The 21,780-nt window shown below is 43.4% G+C and overlaps 3 protein-coding genes across 5 annotated transcripts in view; 1 reads left to right on the forward strand and 2 right to left on the reverse strand.

Annotated features, from left to right (window-relative positions):
- Positions 1 to 9,807, reverse strand: part of LOC100680036 — a 50,174-nt gene extending 40,367 nt beyond the window's left edge. For 2 of the 3 annotated variants that reach the window (XM_003425035.4, XM_031931513.1), the window contains exons 1-2: positions 8,135 to 9,807; positions 5,245 to 5,353 (exon numbers count right to left, since the gene is read on the reverse strand). In XM_003425035.4, coding sequence (XP_003425083.2) covers positions 5,245 to 5,353; positions 8,135 to 8,505 — 480 coding nt within the window. In that variant the 5' untranslated portion in view covers positions 8,506 to 9,807. The remainder of the gene's footprint in view (positions 1 to 5,244; positions 5,354 to 8,134) is intronic. The other variant, XM_031931514.1, reaches the window with a different exon arrangement.
- Positions 9,808 to 11,499: 1,692 nt separating this feature from the next.
- On the forward strand, positions 11,500 to 14,084 carry LOC100120696 (39S ribosomal protein L38, mitochondrial). The gene is made up of 8 exons (XM_016990442.3): positions 11,500 to 11,720; positions 11,797 to 11,844; positions 12,147 to 12,441; positions 12,523 to 12,678; positions 12,850 to 13,180; positions 13,277 to 13,435; positions 13,524 to 13,660; positions 13,739 to 14,084. Exons 3-8 carry the CDS (start codon positions 12,321 to 12,323, stop codon positions 14,041 to 14,043), a joined length of 1,209 nt encoding a protein of 402 aa, XP_016845931.1. The 5' UTR covers positions 11,500 to 11,720; positions 11,797 to 11,844; positions 12,147 to 12,320; the 3' UTR covers positions 14,044 to 14,084.
- LOC100120669 (titin homolog) lies at positions 14,025 to 19,208 on the reverse strand. Its single transcript, XM_001604232.5, has 10 exons — positions 18,565 to 19,208; positions 18,096 to 18,295; positions 17,928 to 18,032; positions 17,331 to 17,510; positions 15,361 to 15,609; positions 15,135 to 15,280; positions 14,916 to 15,062; positions 14,542 to 14,846; positions 14,300 to 14,467; positions 14,025 to 14,225 (listed from the first exon to the last, which is right to left on the reverse strand). The coding sequence occupies exons 1-10, from the start codon at positions 18,662 to 18,664 to the stop codon at positions 14,122 to 14,124; spliced, it is 1,704 nt and encodes a 567-aa protein (XP_001604282.3). The 5' UTR covers positions 18,665 to 19,208; the 3' UTR covers positions 14,025 to 14,121.
- Positions 19,209 to 21,780: the final 2,572 nt, after the last annotated feature.

Raw genomic sequence — 21,780 nt, forward strand, 5'->3', positions numbered from 1 at the left:
GCGTCGATAAATAACTCAGCAGAGCGAATTCAATCGCTCCGCAACCAGCGCGAGATACTCATTAAACATTTCGCTGGCGATCACTCGCGGCGATATTATATGATTGCGCGCGCGCGCGGCTGAACGTATAAAAGAAGCTTTTGAAATTAACCTCCTTGCGCGCGCTCGCGAGGCGAAAAAATCCAGCGCCGGCGTATATTCGCGCAAGAAAGTCCGCTGTATCTCGATCGTCTCTGATAGCAGCGCACGAATGTAGCGGCGAGTTTGTGTGTATAGGCATGTTTTAGCGGGAGTTTATTACAAGCACCGTGGATTCGTCGATCGAAGAGAATTCCGCGATAAGATAGCGCTGGGCTTTTAATTCGTTTTTTTTTTGGTGGAGCGAAGGTTTGCGATTCCTTTCTTTTTTTGGGTTTCTGCGCGCTTTGTTGTGCTCTGATGCTCGGCTGATAGGTCGGCTTTTCTTTGTCGGTTGCTGGGTTCTCGAGGTATTGATAAATTGCTTGTTGATTCAGCTGGCATTTTTTCACCTTGAATTTTAAATGAAAAAAACCAACGGCCGACGATAATTATTATCAACGGGGAAGGCAGATGTGCCGGGCGATAGGCGATGATTACACGTTGCTTCACAATCGAACGATATATACATAAAATATTGCTGCTATTAAGAGCGATCAGTTTTATACTACATTATATCCGCAACGGCAAGTGCACACAAACCATCAAGATTTTTCTCAATAATACTCTCGAAACGTCAGTCGGCTTATCGCACAATAGCATCGGTCGTTGGAATCGATCACATTTACACTTAGTAAAAATCAAAACTCTCCACATTAACCTTCAACGATCCACGATAAACAAAAAAGAAGAAACACCTAATCTCGAGCGGCTGCATCATCCTCAAGCCAGAATAATCCGGCGACTCGCGAATAGGAACGCGAACGTCACGATTGCCGCAATGCTTAGTAGGCCTGCCACGTACCTACGTATAATACCGTTCTCGTACATGCAGCGGCGGCTATCCTCTTTTTCCTCCACACATGCATCACACGCGCACACGTATGCGGCTCGAAACGGCCTTGCCACCAATACGCGCGTCGCTGCCCGAGTCTACGACCTCCGAGAGCGAGAGACTTGCTGCAACGGCGAGACGCCGAGTCGCCGCCGCGAGATGCTTGGCCTATGCGATTAATCATCAGACTTGGGGCTGATGCAGTTCTGCGACTTGTGCCGATTCGTACTATGTGCTTTGATTCTTGAAATATTTTTTTTGGGCTGATGTACAGTTATAGAGCGAGGAAATTGAAATTCAAAACATTCGAGGAGGGATGACGATTGCGCAACGCTCGCGCAGATTTGGACTGGAGAGTCACTTGGTATTCACTTGGACGACGCAAATAATGTACGAGTTGAGAGGACGGACTCTGCATAATACTGCGAGACTTGACTCGAAGCCGGTATGCAGTTTGTTGAAGAAGGTTACTTTTTTCAAATGCCCACTTGGCAATATTTTTGTTCCGCAGAGGACGACAAATCGTCTCCGCGAGACAATGCCGACATCAGGTGACGAATTTGACGTACGACAGTGACTCACTGACACGATTTTTTCAGCATAAATCCTTCCAGCCCATTGTATATTCTCCGCGCTTTACAAGCAGTCATCTTAAAGGTATTCGAGAGACGGCCTCGGAATGCCTGGAAAAGTTCGCAGCGTGTATTTATGGAAGAAAAATATGCCCGCGTTGATTTTGCACGCGCGGCTTCTTCGAGAGTCGTAAAAGAGCACGACTTTCGCATCCGCCTACAAAGGGCTGAGCGAAAAAACGCCTTTCCTTTGTCGTCAAGTTCATTCTCGCGCTGAATGCCAGAGTCACACGCGGGTATCTTCACGGCTACAATATAGAGTTAAGCCGGTGGGTATATGATAAATGCATGAAAATTGAGATGCAGTTTTCATTCCAACGACTGTCGTATTGAATATCGTCGACTTTTGTTTCTGGGAGCGTAACGTCTCGTTTCGATATTCGGTGTCAGTTAGCGATCGTTTTCCCCCCGGCACTTTCTGCACTGCATATGGAAGACACGGACAATCTGCACCGAACGAACGAATCCGAGGATTAAAATTCATTCGAGCGTTCGATACTCTATAAATTCCGGATTCAGTAGCAGATATTACACTTTAAGCGGCACGCTTTCTCCGCGAATTAAGCTACTGGATGTAGCAGCGGCACTCATGCATTTTTCATATATAAATTCAGCCCTGTGCTCTGAATTTTCCGATGCTTATTCGATTAGAAAGAGAGAAAAGTGGCAGTAGAGAGCAATTTTTCTTCCTGGGAGCGATTATTTTTCTCAGAGAAATCATGCTTTCCTCATAATGCGTTTTAAAGTTATGTGTGAGTACGTGGTGTGCGAGCTGCATCTGGTGCACGATTCTCATCGCTGATTAGAAATTGATTTTGTGAAAACCTCGTTTATTCATGGCCGTTTCAGTCTGCCACATCATAGAAGATATTCGTTATCCGGATTATATTTCCAGCTGATATCTATTCGTGTTAATGGCTTGTATATAAGTTACTCTCTGCACGAGCGAGATTGTGGACTGGATAAATCGATATTAAATTAAATTAGCCATCGTTAAACAAATTTCAGTTAAATCCCTTTCGTCGAGATCAACAACTCTGAGATGAACATTTAAACTGTTTTAACGAAAGCAAACTCAGCAGCAGCATTACGCACGTGAAAAGGTTCATCGAATCGATACTCGCGAAACGAGTTTCCTCCAATCTACACTTGAATTTTCGTTACTGCTCACCGAGGAGCCGTAAATTTCATCGATTTGCTATAATTCATGTTAACTGTTCGGCGTCTAGACAGCATTTACATTTGACCCAGTTGGTCGAATCCAATACTCCGAGCAAACGCCGATATAGTCTTTTTAATGAATGCCTGCGCATAGAAGGATCTGCGAATTCGCTATAGCAAGATTGTAGAGAGAAATAAAATTTAAAACATTTGGTAAACGCAACCTTCTTCCGAGCGTCTGTTATCAAAAACGTGTCCTCCAGGCTATTTTCAAAACGACCCGCATTCTACGCTAGATAACGCACTAGGAGGAGTAAATTTAATTAGCACGACATGCATCGCAATCAACCGGTTTCTCAAAATTCCAACAACAATGAACAGCAACCTTTTTTTCTCCTCGCAAATTCACTTCCCATATCCCGACGACGCAACAAAGCCTTCGTTATCCCGCAATAACCAGCCTCGTTAAAGTTAATTGATGAAATTCAAATTTATTCATAATCCTCTACTCCATTTTTCCAGAGTCTAGGTCAAACCCAACTAGCTGCACGCGTAATCGACCAATGAGGAATACAGGTCGCTGGCTAATTTGCACGAACGAGCGCCTAAAAAAGTAGCAGCAGCAGCAGCACACGAAGTCGTCGTTTCGCACAATTTATTATGCAATATTAAATTATTGCACCACCTCCAGCTCCTCCACCCACGCGAAGTGTCCGTTGCACACACATACTCTTCGAGGTACAATGCACTTCTTATTGGAGCATGAACGAGCGGTTTTCGTCCGGGACACAATGCCGCGAGCGCGCGTGCGACGAACACGTATACCTACTTCGATCCGAGGCTATAACACACAGTGCGTCCAGTGTCGCTCTCTTTTCTTCAAACGATCCGCTTGTCTCCCTGGCGCAGATGACAAAATGGTATACGGCTGATTACAAGCGCCGCCAGAGCAGTGGAAGCTTTAATTGTAATGCGCGCATACGTAGTAGAAGAGAATCGTTTGGTCGATGAGGATAATTGGCCTTTCGCCGGAGTTTTCTTTTCTCCGATGGCTGTACGCGAACGTTTGCCGGAAGAGCGTTTCATTAAGCCGCGAGATTTTTCCCCGCTGCTCTCTATTTCGTTCTCTCGGATTGCGGAAATACGTTGCATATGTGCGATTCGAAGGATTTGTGGCAATAAATTAATCGAGCTTTTTTTTGCAACGCGTGCGCATTATTGTGTGTGAAGAGGAATTGCGTAAAAGCTGCGTCGAAGATTTACGAGCGTTTAATTATTTTATCAATTTGAATCACGAACGTTTTAAGCCGCGCGAAACTCATTGCATCGAGAGAAAAAGGGAGAGAGGCATGCGCATAAAGCAGCTGAGTTATGGCTACACACGTCGAACTTTCGGAAAAATCCCTCGGCTACTTTATTATACAGCCGCCGCGAAGCTCGGCACACGGCCCCTTCCAGGTACAGCTCCTCCTTATAATTTCCCTTTAAGCGGCGCATAATGCACCGTAAACCCCGCGGAAATTTATTTCTATATCTCAATCAGTTCCGCGCGCGCGTGTGTGTGTACGTACTACAATATGGTAATTTCATCTCGCCCGGACTTTTCTCGGCGTAAATCCTCGGAGAGTCTTGTTCGTATATTATATGCACGAGCGTAAGTACGTACGAACGAATGAAAAGGTGGCCGCCAATGAAAGTACATAACGAGCGCAGCAATGGAATACCGAAGTATCCGCGCTCGCGAATTGATTTCACTTTTGTTATTTATATGCGCCCGGAATTGTAATTCAAACGCGAGACGTCGTTGTTGCAGTTGTGTGTTCGCGGGAGGTTTTAGAAAAATTTGATCTAGGTGTTGTTGGCGCAATGACGAAAAGTGTAAGTAAAGTGTTAGCCTAGATTCGCCGCGGTCGTTATTCTCTATGCCTCGACGCGGCTTTTATGGAGGAGACGCATGGTAATTTCTAAATTTAATAAAGCCAGCGGGGAGCGCGCGATTTTTTCCGCAAGGAGTACAGTCCATTACGCTGCTCTTGATTAATACGCGAGAGCCGGATTTTACTGCCTGGCTTATTTGATTTATCTAGATCGCGGGTAATAATGCGAAATGTCGGCGCTTTAATGGCTGCCAATTTGGATTGAGGATTTTTTTCAAAGCCGACGCTCTTATTACGTAGGTATAGTGGTGATACAACGCGTTAGAGGGGGAACCTGCAGAACGTGGAAAATTACGCAGTTCAAATATAAAGTTACGCTTGCTCTGAGATATAAAAACACTTTCTCAAATATGAAAACAAAAGCACTATGCGCGTCGCGAAATTCTCGAAATTGCGGATTTCCTACTTCCAGCACCTTCGCCGCGATCAGGTTTCATTCAATTCGAGAGCGCAAACGCGCCGCAACAGCAGCAGTACAAAGGAAAAAGACAAGTGTACTCACCTTGACTTCGTGATAGCGCTCCTCGAGGTAATAGGCAAGGCCTCTCGCCTCCTCGTATCTCGTCGCCAGAGCCACGTACTTGTCGTAGTGCCTCTTGAACAGGACGAACCTGTGAAACAAGGAGAAACGTTTTAATGATAATTTCGAGCGAAAGTGAGAGAGAAAAATATTCGTACACTCTCGCCGCTGCTTCCGGACGACCGTATATACTTTATGTGTGTTATACGCGGGTCTTAATTTTATTCAAGGTTGCGAGAATCGCACTTTTATGCTAATGTCGCGACTCTGGGAGATACGGCGACGAAAACGAGTTCCGAGTGAATTTTACGGCTCTAATTATCTGGGCGGCGTTTTGTGCGTTTAGCGCGACGAGATCTACTAAAATAATAATAGGATGCGCAGGAGTGCTCGTTGTTGGTTTTCTCTCTCTCTCTCTCTCTCTCTCTCTCTCGCTCTCTCTCTCTCTCTCTCTCTCTCTCTCTCTCTCTCTCTCTCTCTCTCTCTCTCTGCGGAGGACGGGTATATTTTGCATCTTATTCAATTATTAATTTGTAGTTTCTGCTCGTGAGATTTGAATAATTCCATGGTAGTAGCGGAGTCGGTAGTAGTGGAGCAGTGAAAAATACAGATTTAGAAGTTGCGTAGTGAACGCTGAAGAAAACAGAGTTTATTTTCATGAATTATTCGGACAAACAGTTTTTTTTTGTTAATAAAACGTATAGTATAAATAATGTATTAGACTCGACATAAACACAAGCCAAAAGTTTTCAATTTTATAAGTGCAATATATATCTAGGCAGAAAAACATGGACTAGCGCTTTCATTCATTAAATTAATTACTTGACTTTAATAGCCCCGCCTCTATATATCCTTAACTTGCATTTTAAAGCGCTAGATACCGCTTATTTATTTAGTCTCAAAATTATAGCTTCCAGATTTTTTATTCAACTAATTGCAAGAAAAATCAAAAAATTATAGAATTATTGTGCACTGATTATATTTGCTTTTTATCAACAATTTTGCGCTCTATCAAAAGTGTTGAAACTACATGCTTATACCTCGGCTTATACGTAGAGGCTCATAACAAGTGAGCACTTTGAAAAAATCAACATTCTTTATCAACCGTTCTCGTCGTCACAACAATTATATCTTAACAACTACCTTATTAAAACGTTCAATCTTTTTTTCACGACTCTTATCTAATTTTCTATTCTTTCGAGCATCAAGGTTAAACTCCTTTCCAAACTTATTCCTCTAAAGGAATTTTCCACAAAAATCCAACTACGAATAATAATACCCCGCGACACACACGCGCTCGCCATTTCTAACCAAACCGCCAAGGCGTAAACACGACCTTTTTGAATATTTCCCCGACCTAGCCGCAAAACGAACAATCTCACTCTCTCTCTCTCTCCTCTCTGAAAACTAAAATTCCACTGTCTCGTAAAAAAATCAGCAGCTCGTCGTCGTTTGCATACCAAACGTCGCCGCAGCAGCTATACCTACGCCGGTCGGCAAATTTCCCGAAGACAAAACCAAAAAGTAAAAGCCCCAAGGAAGAGAGAGGGAGAACGAAGCTCAAGTATGCGCTCGTACGCGAAATTCCCGCGATGTCGCAACGATGCACGCGCGCGCGAGTTCGAATTTATCGCGCGGCTCTCATCCTCGGGATTTTTCGCGGCGTTTGCGCGATTTATCTGTGCTTGGTTTATTTACGGGCTTCTCGTCCAAGACGCTATTTGTATAAGAGTGTGGATCGACGGAGGAGATGAATAGATGTAAAAATGGGGATTATCGATGGAGGCGACAAGGATTTTCAATTAATGGAAATGAAGCCGATTAATGGAAACGGCGGTGCTTTTCTGCCGCCGCTGCCGCTGCTGCTATTTTTGGTATACAAAGGGAATTCAGTTCATGAGTATAGAGAGCTTGTTTTGACTCGCGTGATTTATTTTGCGAGCTCGATTTTGTTATCGCGAGATTAGCGCTAGGAGTTCGCAGACTTTACATTATACAGCGTAAGTTTTTCTCTGCCGTGCACAAAAGCTTTTGGAATTTGCTCTTGCGAGGCATGCTGATTATTTACCTTGAAAAAATGTATCTACAAGTTTTTATATAAAAGGAAACTATTTTGTTTGGAATACTAAATGACACGTTGAAGGTTGAATAACATCGAATGCCCGAGAGTGCCCCCCGCATGAATTTAATAAAATAGTTTTATAACTATATAAGAAGTCTTGAAAGTACATCAGTTCCGATATAATACGTAAGCCGTTATACAAGTGCCCCCGCAGGCATCGCGCGAAATGTTTTAAAACCGCCTATAAAGAATAGGGAAATATAGCAGCAAAAAGAGCACTCTCAAGGAACAAGGCTGCCTGAGCCCCAGGAAACGTTGCCAGCGAGAAACGCGTTCGTTAACCTTTGTGAAATTCACGAGCAAAGAAATGAACGAAGATTTACTTCAAGATCGGCACTCCAAATCATCTTGATTTTTAAAAAACTATAGCAAAAATAAAAAATTTTATATTTTAAACAGGCAAAGAGTTATAATAGCTTGCAGCGAGCTTTGACTCGGACACGGTTTAAGCCGATTGGCCAATCGCGTATTTTAGTTACGAAATAAGAATTAGTATCTGTTTACACATAGTCTGTTACATAAAGCCGTGATAATTTCTACTTTGAAATCAGAGAGAGAGAGAGAGAGAGAGAGAGAGAGAGAGAGAGAGAGAGAGAGAGAGAGAGAGAGAGAGAGAGAGAGAGAGAGAGAGAGAGAGACCACCATCAAGACTATTCTCGTGTACTCTTTCATCGAACGAACCTACGAAATAAAATTACTCTACATACTAAATTATTCCGTACACAATTCGCATAACAACAATAGCTCAACCTGTACAAATCATTCTCCGTAACGATATCCCTGATCGAATCTTCGGGGTCCAGCCTGTCGGCGATCATCCCGGGCGATCCGGGAGCTCTTGGCCCCAGCAGGCTACAGCTGGCCCTTGGACTGCTGCCACTGAGCGCACTGGCCGCGACCAAGTCGTCCTCGGAAGCCGCGGCTGTGATGACCGGCGGTGGCGACGGGCTGCGGTTTGTAGCCGGCCCCAGAAGGTCCTCGCTTCTGGAGTGTCGCATCTCCGAGTTCCGGAACAGCTGTCCCGCGCCTCCCGGTGTCCTGAACACCACCTCTGGTGGCTTCGACACCGAGGACACGCCGTTGAACGTCGGCGACGACAGACCGATCAGCAGCTCTGTCATTGTGATGTTACTTTTGATTTATAATAACTATTTCTGATATATTCGGTTTAACTCTGCTCCTTCTCGAGGTTAGGGTTGTCGCACGATAACAAGCTCCCGGGAAGGTCGGATCGATGCGCCGATATACGAGCTATGTTTTACTGAGGCAGCGCTGCGTCCACTTGATTCTATGCGATGCGTGATGATGATGAGGCTGTCCTGATGACGGGTACATCTTTTTTCTCCTCGACGCGTTCGTGTCTTCTCGGGGCTCTACGACAGGCGTGCCATGCCTATGCCCTTTTATACCGTGACACTGCGCTGGAATTCGTGCGGATGAGAGAGAATGCAATACACACGTTTCTCGGTATGCAGGTCCTTTTGAGGTTAAACCTGGGCCTCGTCGAACGTACAAGTGAAGGGAGGACGCTTGCTTTTCCCGCCGGAACGCACTGCACGCTCAGCAACGCATCCTTTTCACCCCCACTCCTCGCAGAATATTTGTCTCTCTTTCTCACTTGCACCGCAGCTGCTTACAAGTATTCCTTCGTTATATCCCAATAACGAGTCAAACGGGAGTCCGCGCACTATTTTTTTTTTCACTCGCGCGAGAACATAAGAGCGTTATGAGCAGCTCCGAAAAATCGATGCGACGCCCTTTGTTTACCTCGACGAGAGTAGCTGCTGCTCCGACGAACTGGCTCCCTCTCCGCGCGGATTTGCACTATTGAACGGCGGCGGCGGCTCCGCCTGCTGAACTCTGCCAATACCGAGAATAGGAGAGAGTGCGACGTCGACGCTCTCCTTTTCTATTATTCGCGCACGAACTTTTGCGAGGATAAGGATCCTTCGCGGACTCTTGTTTTTTTGGAGAGGTTATGAGCGAAGCGGAGGTCCTTGCTGCAGCGCAGCTCCCCTATATCCGGAAAAATTCAGAGCAACCGCTCGATGAAATCTTCGCCCGGCGCAGATTCCCGATTCTGTTCCTGCGCGCACGTTCGCTCTTCCTCTCTCTCTTGCTCCTGTGTGCTCGCTTCTTCTTCGTTATAAGTATTATGTTGTTATCGTTCGCGGACACACTGTACTGTCACTCGATTGCGATATGCGAGTCGAGAGCAACCGGATACTCGCGCACGGGTTGTGTTGTAGCACTGGCTGTACCTTGGGAGATCTAGAGGAGCACCGATGTGTTTATGCCCTTCTAATAACGCAGTATGCGTGTGTTTTTCCAGGTGAAAGAAACAAGCGAGACGCGAAGGTATGCTACTCGGGATAACCGCGCGGTTCGGCGTGTACCTGACAACTGCCGTCGCGGACTGCGCCGAGCACGCGCTGCGCCGCTGAGAGAGAGAGAGAGAGAGAGAGAGAGAGAGGCGTTTTGCGCCGAGTCGCCGGCAGGGGCGCTTCAGGAGAGTCAACAATAATAATGCTGTTGATGCAGTATGGTGCCGGGACTCCTCTCTCTTCTTCTCTCTCATACTGCTCTCATGCTGTCATCTTCCTCTCCGTGCGGCAAGGCTCTGTAGGCCACTTGACTTGTGCACTGCAATGGTGAAATTGTGGATTATGTTGTCTCGCGTTATTAGCAGCTCTAGTTGTCTTGAAGTTTTGCATTTCTAATTAGAGCGTTAGTAGTGAGTATTTCTGTTTTACACGTTAAAATTGTGTGACATGGGAACGTTATTGCCTTGAAGAATGTGAACTATGCGATGGTGTTTGATTTATGACACGCATTGATCGATCGACTTTGAAAAATAACGTTGGACAAACGAAGGATGTAGATGTACAGCGAGGCCCATTTTTGAGAGCACCAAACACCTGTTGTAAGGTATGATGTACGAATAACTTATTCTTATTTACTATACATGAATATGCTTTTTATGCGTTTTATCATCAAAGTTTTATAAAATGGAATAGCATACAATTCCGCCAAGTGAAAATTCACCAAAAGCAGATGCCCGGCTCAACGTCCAAAATCCCTCAAACTTTTCTCTCTCTCTCTCTCTCTCTCTCTCTCTCTCTCTCGCGACTCCCGGCTACTTTTATGCACACATACCACCTATCTACGCTTGCCTACGGGCACTAGGGCACGTCGGCTTATACCCACGACCATCAGCTTAACTGCTTACCCATCCGTACTTCTCTCTCCGCGGAAAATGATGTTTTCTCAAGACGTTTGCTTGTATACCTACTCGGCGAAAATGAGGCAGTCCTCCTTTATTGAGTTTTCCCTGTGATATACACCACTGCTGTGTGTTTGGGCTCGGGTAATTTGCCTGACGATTTGCGCGCGTGGGTGTATATAGGTAAACACGCTAAGGTCTAAGAGCCTCCGGTCACGACACCGTTCGCCGCTTTTTTTCTCCCGTGGCGGCGGCCGAGGGAATTTTAAAAGAGGCTTGTTGTCGTTATATATTATGGATTGTATCTGGGCGTGTTTACCTCTCGTGGCTGGTTTAGTATTAAGTCGTATATAGAAGTTTTGTTGCTGTTGATATGACTTATACGCTGTGGAGGCGAGTTTTCCCAATGGCCTAGTTTGAGATCGATCCTGATATGGCAGGGCTATTTATAAACCCCAATTTCGTTTTGAATTAGTTGTTTTGTTAAGTAATCAATTTATTTATTTTATTCTTCGAAATTTATTTTCCGTCGTAAAATTGCCTGTAACAGCTTTTGTTCTTCGTTATCTTATTGTCATTCTTATCGATATACTTGCGCTCTTATCGAATTCCGCAAATCGAAGGTAAAAGTATACGATTGCGTGAGCACTTATTTTTACATTGATGTTATTTAAGGAAAGATTGCGCATTTTTATATTTTTAAGTTAGCTACGGGTGAATAAATAAGTAGATATTACGCAATGCCGAGTGAAAATGTTGAAAGCTGCAACAACGAACAATAAGTAGTATTTTGAATAGGCTCACTGTTTTGAAGCTGATGCCGTTAGGTGTCACTAGATCGAGTAATTCTAGAAAACAAACACAGTTATGCCTTTCATAATTTATACCGTTCGGTCTCGCTGCAGCCATGCATATACACTGAAAAAAAACACAGTCGTTTCTGCTGTAAAGTTCGGTAGCTTTAACCGTTCTGCCACCGTATAACGACTGTTCAGTAAGAGCAACGGTTTGCCACTGGTAATTTTGGCGAGTCGCGACTCGTAAAATTGATCGCTTACGCGGGACATCAGCAGAAACGACCGAACTGATTCTTTAAAACTGCTGAACTCTACGGTAATTTTCACGAGTCTTCGTACAATGACGGATTACAGGTGTGAGTTCAGTTAAAATGGCTGTGTTTTTTTTTCAGTGTACGTGCTTTTTCTGTAACGGATGGAACCTTTATTCGTCCATTCTGGTAATTATTTAAATACAATTTATCTTACTATTTATCAGCTTTTTACAACAATGTATAGTAATAATAATATATAAATTAATAATTTTATGAAATCGACTTACTTAAAATACTAGACAGCGTAAAATCTGGAAATGGAAGAATTTACCAATAATAAATGACAAAAAACACAATACCAAGTATTTTTCGTCAGTTTTTCATTATATTATTGAATTTTTTAAATAATGCAAAATAAAATATCTTTTTTATCAACAGTTGTTATAAGAATCATATTATTCTATTCTTATATGTTTCTATGGTGGTAGTGCTAACGAAATGTGAAAGATGGCGTTGTACCACCAGGAAACATGTAGTTTCCCTTCATACCGACTCGTCTCGTGTTTACTGCTCTTCCCGGATTGCAAGCATGAAGAGCAGACGGTTTTGTTAATAAACAGTAGATTTTTCTTAGTGTGATAAAGAAAAAACACCTGTCAAAAATGGCTAACAGAATATTCAAGCTCTTGTCCGCCGACTCTGTAAGTTTCACGCAAATTCGTCACAAGTACATGAGAGGAAAGCCTCCGACGATAGCTCGAAGTTTGCAGCAGCGAATTGAAGGTTAGGCTCAAAGTTTATTCTTGCATTTTGTTGCAAAGAAAAGATATTTTAAAACTTGATCACCAATTTTTTTTTTATCAGAAATGGAGTACAAAGATCCAGAAATTCACTTCAAGGTGGATATCGGCTTTCCAGTCCCTAAATTCTCCAGGACTCAAATGACCGAAGCTTGGACTAAAGAAATAGTTGCACGTAGGAAAGATCCATTGGTGGAACAGCAAGCTCGTCGCAATCAATGTGAGTACATGAATGGAAAGACATAGAAGGAATTAATGTTGCATATTTATAATGCAATAATGCAGTAATTAATAAGAGATGATTCCTTACACATTTACTTTACAAAATACATTTTGGTTTGCGTAACTGTGAGATTTTTAAAGTAAATATCATTAAAACTTATTTTCCCAGTGAATATCGATTTAGACAAAGCAAAGAAGGATTGGTACATGACAAATGCTCCTCATCAAATACGTACGATAGCCCAACATTATGGAATATATGATGATTTGTATGGAGATGCCTATTTTCATCCTATTGTACCATTAACCATTGATTATGATTTTGGAAGTGAGGATAAACTAGCTAGAGTGCACAGAGGAAATCTAATTAAGTCTTATGAAGCCAAAAACGCTCCTAGTGTAACGTACAAAGCAGAACCAGACTCTCTGTATACACTTCTTCTCACAACACCTGATGGTAATTTTTCTGATCCTTCGTATGAGTATTGTCACTGGTTCATGTAAGTATAATGCACTACTTATAAAGTTGTCTGTTCATTATAAAATGCTGATTAATGCATGTTAAAGCAAAAAACTCATCAAAATTTAAATTTTAGTGGCAATATCCCAGGAAACGATGTGGCCAAAGGAGAGCAACTTGTAGATTACTTAAGGCCAATCCCTCCAAAAGGTATTGGATTTTGTCGATACATCTTTGTCTTGTATAAACAAGATAAAAAAATCGATTTTTCAGAGTACAAAAAAGAAATACCTTGGTGAGTTTTAGTTTTAACCTACAGGTACACTTCTAACAGCATTCAATATTTTTATTATAATGCATAAAAATATATCTATTTTTTCTAGTTTAAAACTCACAGATCGCGATTGGAAGACGTACGATTTCATTCGCAAGCACCAAGATTACATGACACCTGCAGGTCTTGCATTTTTCCAGTGCGATTACGATATTTCTCTCAAAGACTTTTACCATAACGTATTGCGTAAGTAATATTGCCATTACAATCATAGAACTAGTTACAAAAGAGCAAGTTTTCAGTAATTTTTAAATCTCTTTGTAGAAATGGAACAGCCAACATTCGAGTACGATTTTCCAAAGCCTTACCTTAACCCACAAGTATGGTTCCCTATCAAAAAGCCTTTTAACGACTACATGGACAAGTACAGAGATTCAAAACAAATCAACAAAGAGTACTTATTAAGAAGATTGAAGAATGAGCACCCTTTCAAATTCCCGGATCCTCCGTTGAAGTATCCAAATGCTCATCCATTCAAGGGCTACTCACCATCGTGGTTGAGATTAGTTTGGAGGAAGGAGAGGCTCGGTATAGGCCGAATAAACGACCATAAATTGCAAAACTTTTAATAATTATTGTATGGTAAAATATAAAGTTGTTAAGAAAATCATCTTGTCCGTCTTTCGTTTATAAAGGGAAGAGGGAAATCAATCTTCTTTGGTATTGGCTTCTACGATTTGTTTGCTCTTGGTTTTGATTTCAGTTCGAGTTGGCACACCGGTGTCTACGGTTTCGTGCTCAAAGTACATACCTGTAAAAGTTTTTGTATCACGAAAACATTGAATTCCACATGCCAAGTATCAGAAGCGTGAAGTCAGGGCTCACCCGTTTGTTCTTGTTCTTCGTCTCCGAACTTCAATTGCGAGCGATAATCGGCGACGTAATTTTGGTACATATCTCTAGCCCTCTCTTCCTTCTCGGGGTCGAGTACGAAGTTCGTCGACGCGAACAAAGTGATCGCCTTTTTCGTCACTTGCGCTAATACCGCTAATCCTGAATCGCGACGAAAATCGATGTATCAGTGGTTTATCTTCGTGTACAAGCCATTGCGATTTATGATTAATTACCGTCAGTTTCTATAGGATCGTCGCACGTTCGTTTTTCCCTCTCTTTCTCCCTGTCTTTTTTCGCTCTGTCATCCGCTTTGATCTCCACTTTGTCGTCGAGTTCTCGAGCAGCTTTCCTGCTATCCTTCCCCTTCCCCGCGGACTTGGCAGCTTTCACGCAAACAAGCATCGACGACATATTCTGCAGAGCCGCTCTTATGTTCATCAATAATTCACCTCGGGTTTCTATCAGAGAATTGTTGTCGGCTTCGCGCTTTTTCTCTGCCTCGATTTTCTCCAGCATCGCCTTTTTCTCCGTTTTGTATCTGAAAAGATTTCAACGTGCCATTTATGATGACAAATCGGCTGTTGTTCTTTGAGAAGTAAAATTATACTTCGTAGTGGTCGACACCATGGAATGCTCCAAATTCTGGAGCATCAACTCGGCGTGATTCTTCTTGTTCAGCACGAAATTTCGATCCTTCAAGTTGCGGTTGTACAGCTCAGTCAGTCTCTCTCTTTGTTTCATTTGGTCTTCTAATCTACGTCAAGACAGCGATCGTTATCGATTTTCACTTTCTTATAGCGCCTTATTACGAACTAACCATTTTTACCTGACGAACAGCTCTTCGTACGATCGAATGAGCATCGTCTCTTTCATTACGTTGAATATGTTCTCAAGCTCCTCGATTTGCTGCTTCAAGCGTCTATCTTCGTCCTCCACCGTGTCGTCCTTTTTTCCCATAATATTAGTGTCGCTCTACGACAAATATAATAGTTCAATTTCAGATTCTTTCATCAGAGCACAGAAATCAAACAAGAAAAGTCAAGAAGGTTCACCTCGATCCTAACAAGGGACTTCGCGTACTGCCAGACATCCTCGACCTTCTTCCTGGCGCTGTCGAGGCTCCGCTCGCGCTCCTTCATATTGACCCAGACATCCTGGACCATTTGCTTGTACCTCTGACGAATGTCGTCGAGGTTTTCGGCTGCCAACTGACCCATCAGAGTCGTCTTGTAAATCACTCGGCACTGGTCCTTCCGGTCCTCGCGCAGAGCGTTCAGCACGACGTCGAAATATTTCGAGTCCTTTTTTGTTGCGGACGTTGATTAATAGACCACAAATCGGCGAATTATTGCACAGTTAAACAGGGTGTAATGTTGAGCTTTCAATATTTCATAAATTATCGGGTAATTTTAAAGCGAGCTTTAGTTTGAATCACGTCAAAACGGAGATTCGAGTTTCATTTTTATAAATTAAAAAAAAAACTGCTTGAATAAACATACGACAAAAATATGAAGGCACAACTGTCGAGGAATTCATTTGTGTAAATATGCGACGAGGCAGGCAGCAAAGGGAAAAATTTTAAACGAAATATTCTGCAAACGCTGTAATTTTCCCACCGAATCAACACGAATATTTTCTCATTTTAAAAGTGCACAGTTTTAAGCTTCGAAGTACAGTTTTTCCTTTATTTCTGTAATAATCAAGCGCGCAAAAAAAATCGTCCGTCGTCAACTAAACATCCAATCCCCCTTAAACAAAGCTCGACAATCATTCCCATCAAAATCCTCGACGGCCAGGCAGCTTTAAACCGCGCTCTATATACTCTCTTTTCACCGCTGATTCAAAATCCACTATCTACCCACCCCGGACCATAACTATCCCGAACTATACACAGCGGCATCTATATACATCCCGCAGCGCGGTGTCCACCTTCTAAAATAATTAAACGCGACTTGGCTCTAATTACGTTAATGGATGCATGATTAAACGGCGATTCGATCTCGCAGCGCAGGAATTAGTCGCCGTGTGTAGGAGAGAGGCCTCGACGCGCGCGCATCACGATTTGATGCCCGGTAATGGAATGATCAACCAATCGTGATGCCCGACGCCCGATTGGCTATCTCCTAATGGAACCACCACGGCGAAGCTTCGTTTCGCGACCCCGAGAGCTGTGCTCGGCCTTTGTCAGCTTTAGATGCAAAGTAGCCGTGCTTTTTTTCGTCGTGTGTGTCGCGTATAGGGCAAAGGGAGGATGGACTGTGGGGAATGCAGGTTAATCGAAAGTGCAGCGAGGGGGAATCGAAAGGAGAGCTTTTTGAGAATTCACGGATCGCGTTTGCTGCTGCGTAAATTCGAAAGCTTTCACCGGGCGCACGCGATGTCGCAAGCTCTCGTCGGTTCAGGGAAAATTACGCTATTGGTTTTCAAAAATCATAGAATATCATCACACGGTATTTTAGCCGCGTGTACACGGATCCCTTTTTTCGCGGTTGCATGCTGTTACGCGAATATTCCGAAATCCAAGCTTTTTTCGCCCACAGCTCTCTCGACCGCACGCAGATGTGACACGGATGTGTGATAACGAATAATACTCTTCCGAAAAAAAGGTACGGGTGCGCGCCACTTTTTTTTTACTCCGCATGCGGGTTTTTGCGAGCAAGAGGAATAAAAAAAGCTCGAGGGCCTTTTTATTCGCGGATTCGCGCACGTGTGTGCGTGTACAATCGATGCGCGGCACACACTTCCGAGCGCAAATGGAGGAATAATTTGATCAATAAAATAGAAGGGAGTGCATATCCGCGCGTTCCATATGTCCTCTCGCGCTTTTTTTCCTTTATACAGAATGTAGAGCGTTGGTTTAGGGACCTTTTTTTTATTTTTACGCGCTAAATTTTACGAGGTAACTATTTTTTTCCGGTCAGTTTTTTTTTCTCCTCGATAAAGCTGACGTGCGCATCAGGAGAAGTGGATAAAATTTTATCGCGCGGGGTTTTATTGTTTATTGTGGATTTTCAGCGCATACCTTTTTCAAAATCACGAGGATCTCCTTGTACGTGTCGCTGACGGACTTGGCTGCGTGACGTTTGGCCAGGGCTACGTGGTAGCGGGCTATCAGCTGCTGATGCCGCTTCTGATATTCGGCCTCGGTAGGACTGATCTCGTCCTTTTTCTCGATCTGCTCGCTCAGATCAGCGAACTCCGACTGCAATTCGATATCAAAGCTTTACAGTGCTTTGTTTATATTTCAGCTCTCTATCTCTAAATTAACCGAGTACAAATTCAAAAGGAACAACGCGACTGAAATGCGCGAATCTCTCGCGACAAACGGCTCGGAGTTCTCGTCTTAAAAATGGTTTATTCAGCAAAGACATCTGAAATTCAAAAGTTAGCCTTGATCCTCTTATGAAAACTGCGAGGCAAACTTGATTTACCGGAAACCTGACCGAGCGGGGCCGCTCCAATATTTATACTAGCGCGCTTGCGCGAGTTTCCATATAACGAGCAAACAATCATTTTTTGCCCCGCTAATTCCGCCGCGGCGCATTAGCTAAATGCAATTAAAAAAGCACGCCTTTGTGGCGCATTCATTTCGGTCAGTAATTCACTGCATAGTATGTACCTTCAAGTTGCAGAATTCCTGTCTCGTCTTGACCTTGACGTAGCCGAGTTTGTCGAGCTGTTTGCGCTTGAGGTTGTAGTCTTGGAATATGACCTCGTAAGCGTCCTAAAATCGCGCAACTATCATTGAAATGCAATGTTTACGAGTGAGATCATCTCGGCACTTTACCGATGGCTCCGCGTCTTGCAGCTGTATCTTCAGGTCCCTCTGCTTCTGGAGAATCGTGCGCAAGAGCCTCTTGTCGCCGCAAATGACATCGTTGACGATTTTCCGGTACTCCTCGATGTCGGCCTTCAACTCTTTCAAGCTCCTCGAAACCTTTCTCTTCAATTTCTCGGCGTTCGTCGCCTGCAGCTTTTTGTCCCGCGCTTTTAAACACGAAAACATCAATCATTTTACCTCGAATTAACGCGTTGAAATACATATATTAGATAGACATTTAGCCGAAGCGGAATTCACTCGCCGACACACAAACACACACACACACACACACGCGCGCGCGCACATACACACACAACTAGATTTCTCCCCAAATTTCATTCCCGCGCGGAACACTCGCGCAATTTTTCAAACGCCCCGCGCTTAACCTCACTCGAAAAAGCTCGCGTTCGCGTAAAACAGCTAGAAAAAAACTAACCATGAAGCTTGAGTATCCCGCGGTACTGGAGGCTTTTCTCGCGGGTGCTCCACTTCTCGTTTCTCATGCCGTGCTTTCGGACTTGTCTGGCGGACAGCATCTCTCTTTCACTTTTTCCACGAGGATCGCGCGCGTACGCACACGCGTGTGGCTACGCGTATTGCAATATTTAACGACGGACCATCAAAAATGCAAATCCGACTGGCGCGCTGTGCAGCGGCTCCGATGAATTTTGCGATAAAAAAAAAGTTGAACGACTGTATTGGACCGGGTGGATCTGGTATCTGTAGGGTTATGGCATAGGTATGTAGTATATGTTGGGAGCGAGGGCGGAATGTTTTCGAGGAGATTGCATATACTCGTCCGCGAGGTTAACTAAGGTTAGATTTTGATTAGTATTTTTGTTGATTCATGATAGCACGAGCAGGTTATACACTTGTTAATTTGCGCGGATTGACCGGATCTATAGTAATCGGATTTTGTCTTACAATAACGTTTGGAACTTTTTTGGAGCGCGTGTATGTATAATCGAAAGTTTTAATTAGAACGATTTTTAATTAAAATTAATGATTGCATTCTTCGTTTGCGCCAGAATATATGTATGATTTTATGAAATAATACGACGGTAAAATCAGGATCGGCCGCGTACAGAGGAACTCGTTCCCCAGCTTTTTCATGGAACATAATATAATAATGTTATTTTCGTATGCGCGTTCGCGGTGTTACATTGCGCGCGAATGTATAAATATGAAGAATATTTCGTGACCTATATGCATATTTTTGCGTACCCATATATACCTATAAATTATTTATGTCGTATATCGTCTCGTTTTATTTGCATCGAAGTGAATAGGTTCTGTTCACATCTGGCGCAAAATTCGAAAAGGGTCATTTCTCTCTTCGCGATCCCATTAATTGCAAAAATACACATACACTGCAGCAAACGGCATTCCCAGTTTGCGGAAAAACTGCAGACTCGCGACTAACCGAATGAAATATAGGGCAAGCACTCGGTAAAATTCGCGCTTTAAAACGCATGCAAAACACGACTTCGACAAACATCATTCCGACGTCCTTTGACTTTTCCCCATTTGCAATCGCACTAGGAAAAGAAGAAGAAGAAGCAGCGCAAAGTTCACGCGCTCGCGGGACATTCATCCTCTCACGCGCGCAAGCTCGTCTATTTACTTACGCGACTCCTCGCTCTCGGCGAGCTTCGCTGCGGTCATTACCATAAATCAGCATGAAAGTGTCGTCAATGTCGACTACTTAGAGGCGACTTAATGGGCTGATACAATAAGCCCGCATAAATTTCGATGCGACGAAAAGAGAGGCTTACTATGGGGAGTGTAGGAGAGATAGAGAGAGAGAGAGAGAGAGAGAGAGAGAGAGAGAGAGAGAGAGAGAGAGAGAGAGAGAGAAGGAAGCGACAATAGCTCGGTCGCTTACAAAGCGATTTCTTGCCTGATTTGCTTAACGCGTGCGCGAAAGAACCAAGTTTTTTTTATAAGCTTTGATCCTATCCTTTGTGCGGTTTTATACTCTGATCGGGATTTCGATGGTTGAGGGATGAGAGCAACGCGGCAGTGCTGATGATTTGTGTCTAAAAATAAGCATTCGTTCATCCACGAGATGGATCAAATGCTTTTAACGTACTTCTATAGCGTGATTCGCAAAATTATTGAAATAAAACGAAAAACGGCTAATGTTCAAAGTGGCGCATCGTAAATGCAAATTTAAATTCCACGTTTCAAACCTTTAATGATGATGGATCCCGATGCTTTTAGCGGCATTAACTTTACACCACGAGGCGAATTACGGCCGTCATACGCGCGTGGAAAAATGTCAAAAAATCGCGATAAAATCCAAACGCACAAATTATACAGCCTCAGTCAGTTCGTACACGATAAGCACTATTTTCCATTCGTCCTCAATAAGTTCAGCTAATAATCCAGCCGATGCGTCTGGTAATTATTGAATCTATCTTAGCCAGAGCTCTCGGTACAATGCGTCATCTCCTGCAGGCGACTCGTTCTCAGATCCTCGCGCGTCCATTGAATTCACAAGCGCTGCCCTGCAACCGGTCGCCCTCTATATCCGCGCGCGATGCACTCGAGCACTCGTGATGCTGGAAAGGGAGAGAATAGTATAGCTGGATAACACTGATAAGCGTTATGGGGACGGAGAGATGTGATCTTGTGACTTACGTTCAATCTGGTCGGAATTTACCGAGCAGAGGTGTAGTTGCTTGGTGTACTGGCTCGAGAGATCTTCAATTGTGCATCAGGGGGGGGGGGGGGTGCACCGGTGAGCTTTGGCCTGTTTGTTAGGAGATAAGCGGCAACTTTTTTCAGCTGGAAGGTTGTTAATTTTTTAGACGGATCGAAATAATCGCAATGGAAAATTCTGTGTATATTCTTTACGTATTATGCTGTATACATAAAAACTTTATTGCGTCGTATAGCATTTTTAACAGTAGATTCAGCAGTAAAGCGTGATTGTAGAGAGAGGGAGAGAGAGAGAGAGAGAGAGAGAGAGAGAGAGAGCATTATTGTTTTGAAACACGTACATTTATAAATTTATAACGCGCATTTAATCAAGTTCATGATATAACATTCATCATAATTATATACGAAATGTAAATTCTTACTATGAGCGCACGCACGTTTAACAAGCAATTTTCATCGGCATGTTTTAATACTCGTAAAATTATCTCCTTTCGAAATACCGCCGCTGCGATACATTGCATTTATATAAATTTGCAAAATGCATCAAGAATAATAATAACGTGACGCGCACTCGATACTTTTACATTTCGGATGATAAAATGATGATGCTATCGAAACGAAATTAAATTTACATAATTCACGCGCTGTACGAATAACACGCTCTGCTTTCGCGATAAACAGATTTCGCATTGATTTAATCCGCCGATGATGCCGATGCACACGAGATAAAAAATCCCTTTTCAGCGTTACCGAGCTTTGCGAGATCGACGAATCGCGATTACATCGAGCTTGCGACTGATGCGGCGAAATTCGGTCCCTCGGGGCACTTCGATCTTTAATATTCTCGTAGAGCAGAGAAGAGTGAAATGGCATATTGGAATTCTAGTAACGGAAAAGTATAAGTTTCTAGTGAGCAAAGCAAACAAGCCCATTCTCTATATATCGAGTGATACATATCGTCCGAGAATACCCCCTGAATAGGCCGATA

The sequence above is a fragment of the Nasonia vitripennis genome, chromosome 1 (genome assembly GCF_009193385.2).
Source record: "Nasonia vitripennis strain AsymCx chromosome 1, Nvit_psr_1.1, whole genome shotgun sequence".
Taxonomy (NCBI): Eukaryota; Metazoa; Arthropoda; class Insecta; order Hymenoptera; family Pteromalidae; genus Nasonia; species Nasonia vitripennis.

Bases quoted from the DNA above. Each gene is read 5' to 3' on its own strand.
- LOC100120696 (XM_016990442.3), top strand. From the start codon at position 12,321: ATGGCTAACAGAATATTCAAGCTCTTGTCCGCCGACTCTGTAAGTTTC. The intron at 12,442-12,522 runs GTTAGGCTCAAA...TTTTTTTATCAG, and splicing joins TTTGCAGCAGCGAATTGAAG to AAATGGAGTACAAAGATCCA. The intron at 12,679-12,849 runs GTGAGTACATGA...TTATTTTCCCAG, and splicing joins GCAAGCTCGTCGCAATCAAT to TGAATATCGATTTAGACAAA.
- LOC100120669 (XM_001604232.5), bottom strand. From the start codon at position 18,664: ATGCTGTCCGCCAGACAAGTCCGAAAGCACGGCATGAGAAACGAGAAG. The intron at 14,468-14,541 runs GTAATTAATCAT...GTCGCGATTCAG, and splicing joins CGATCCTATAGAAACTGACG to GATTAGCGGTATTAGCGCAA. The intron at 14,226-14,299 runs GTGAGCCCTGAC...AAACTTTTACAG, and splicing joins CGAAGAACAAGAACAAACGG to GTATGTACTTTGAGCACGAA.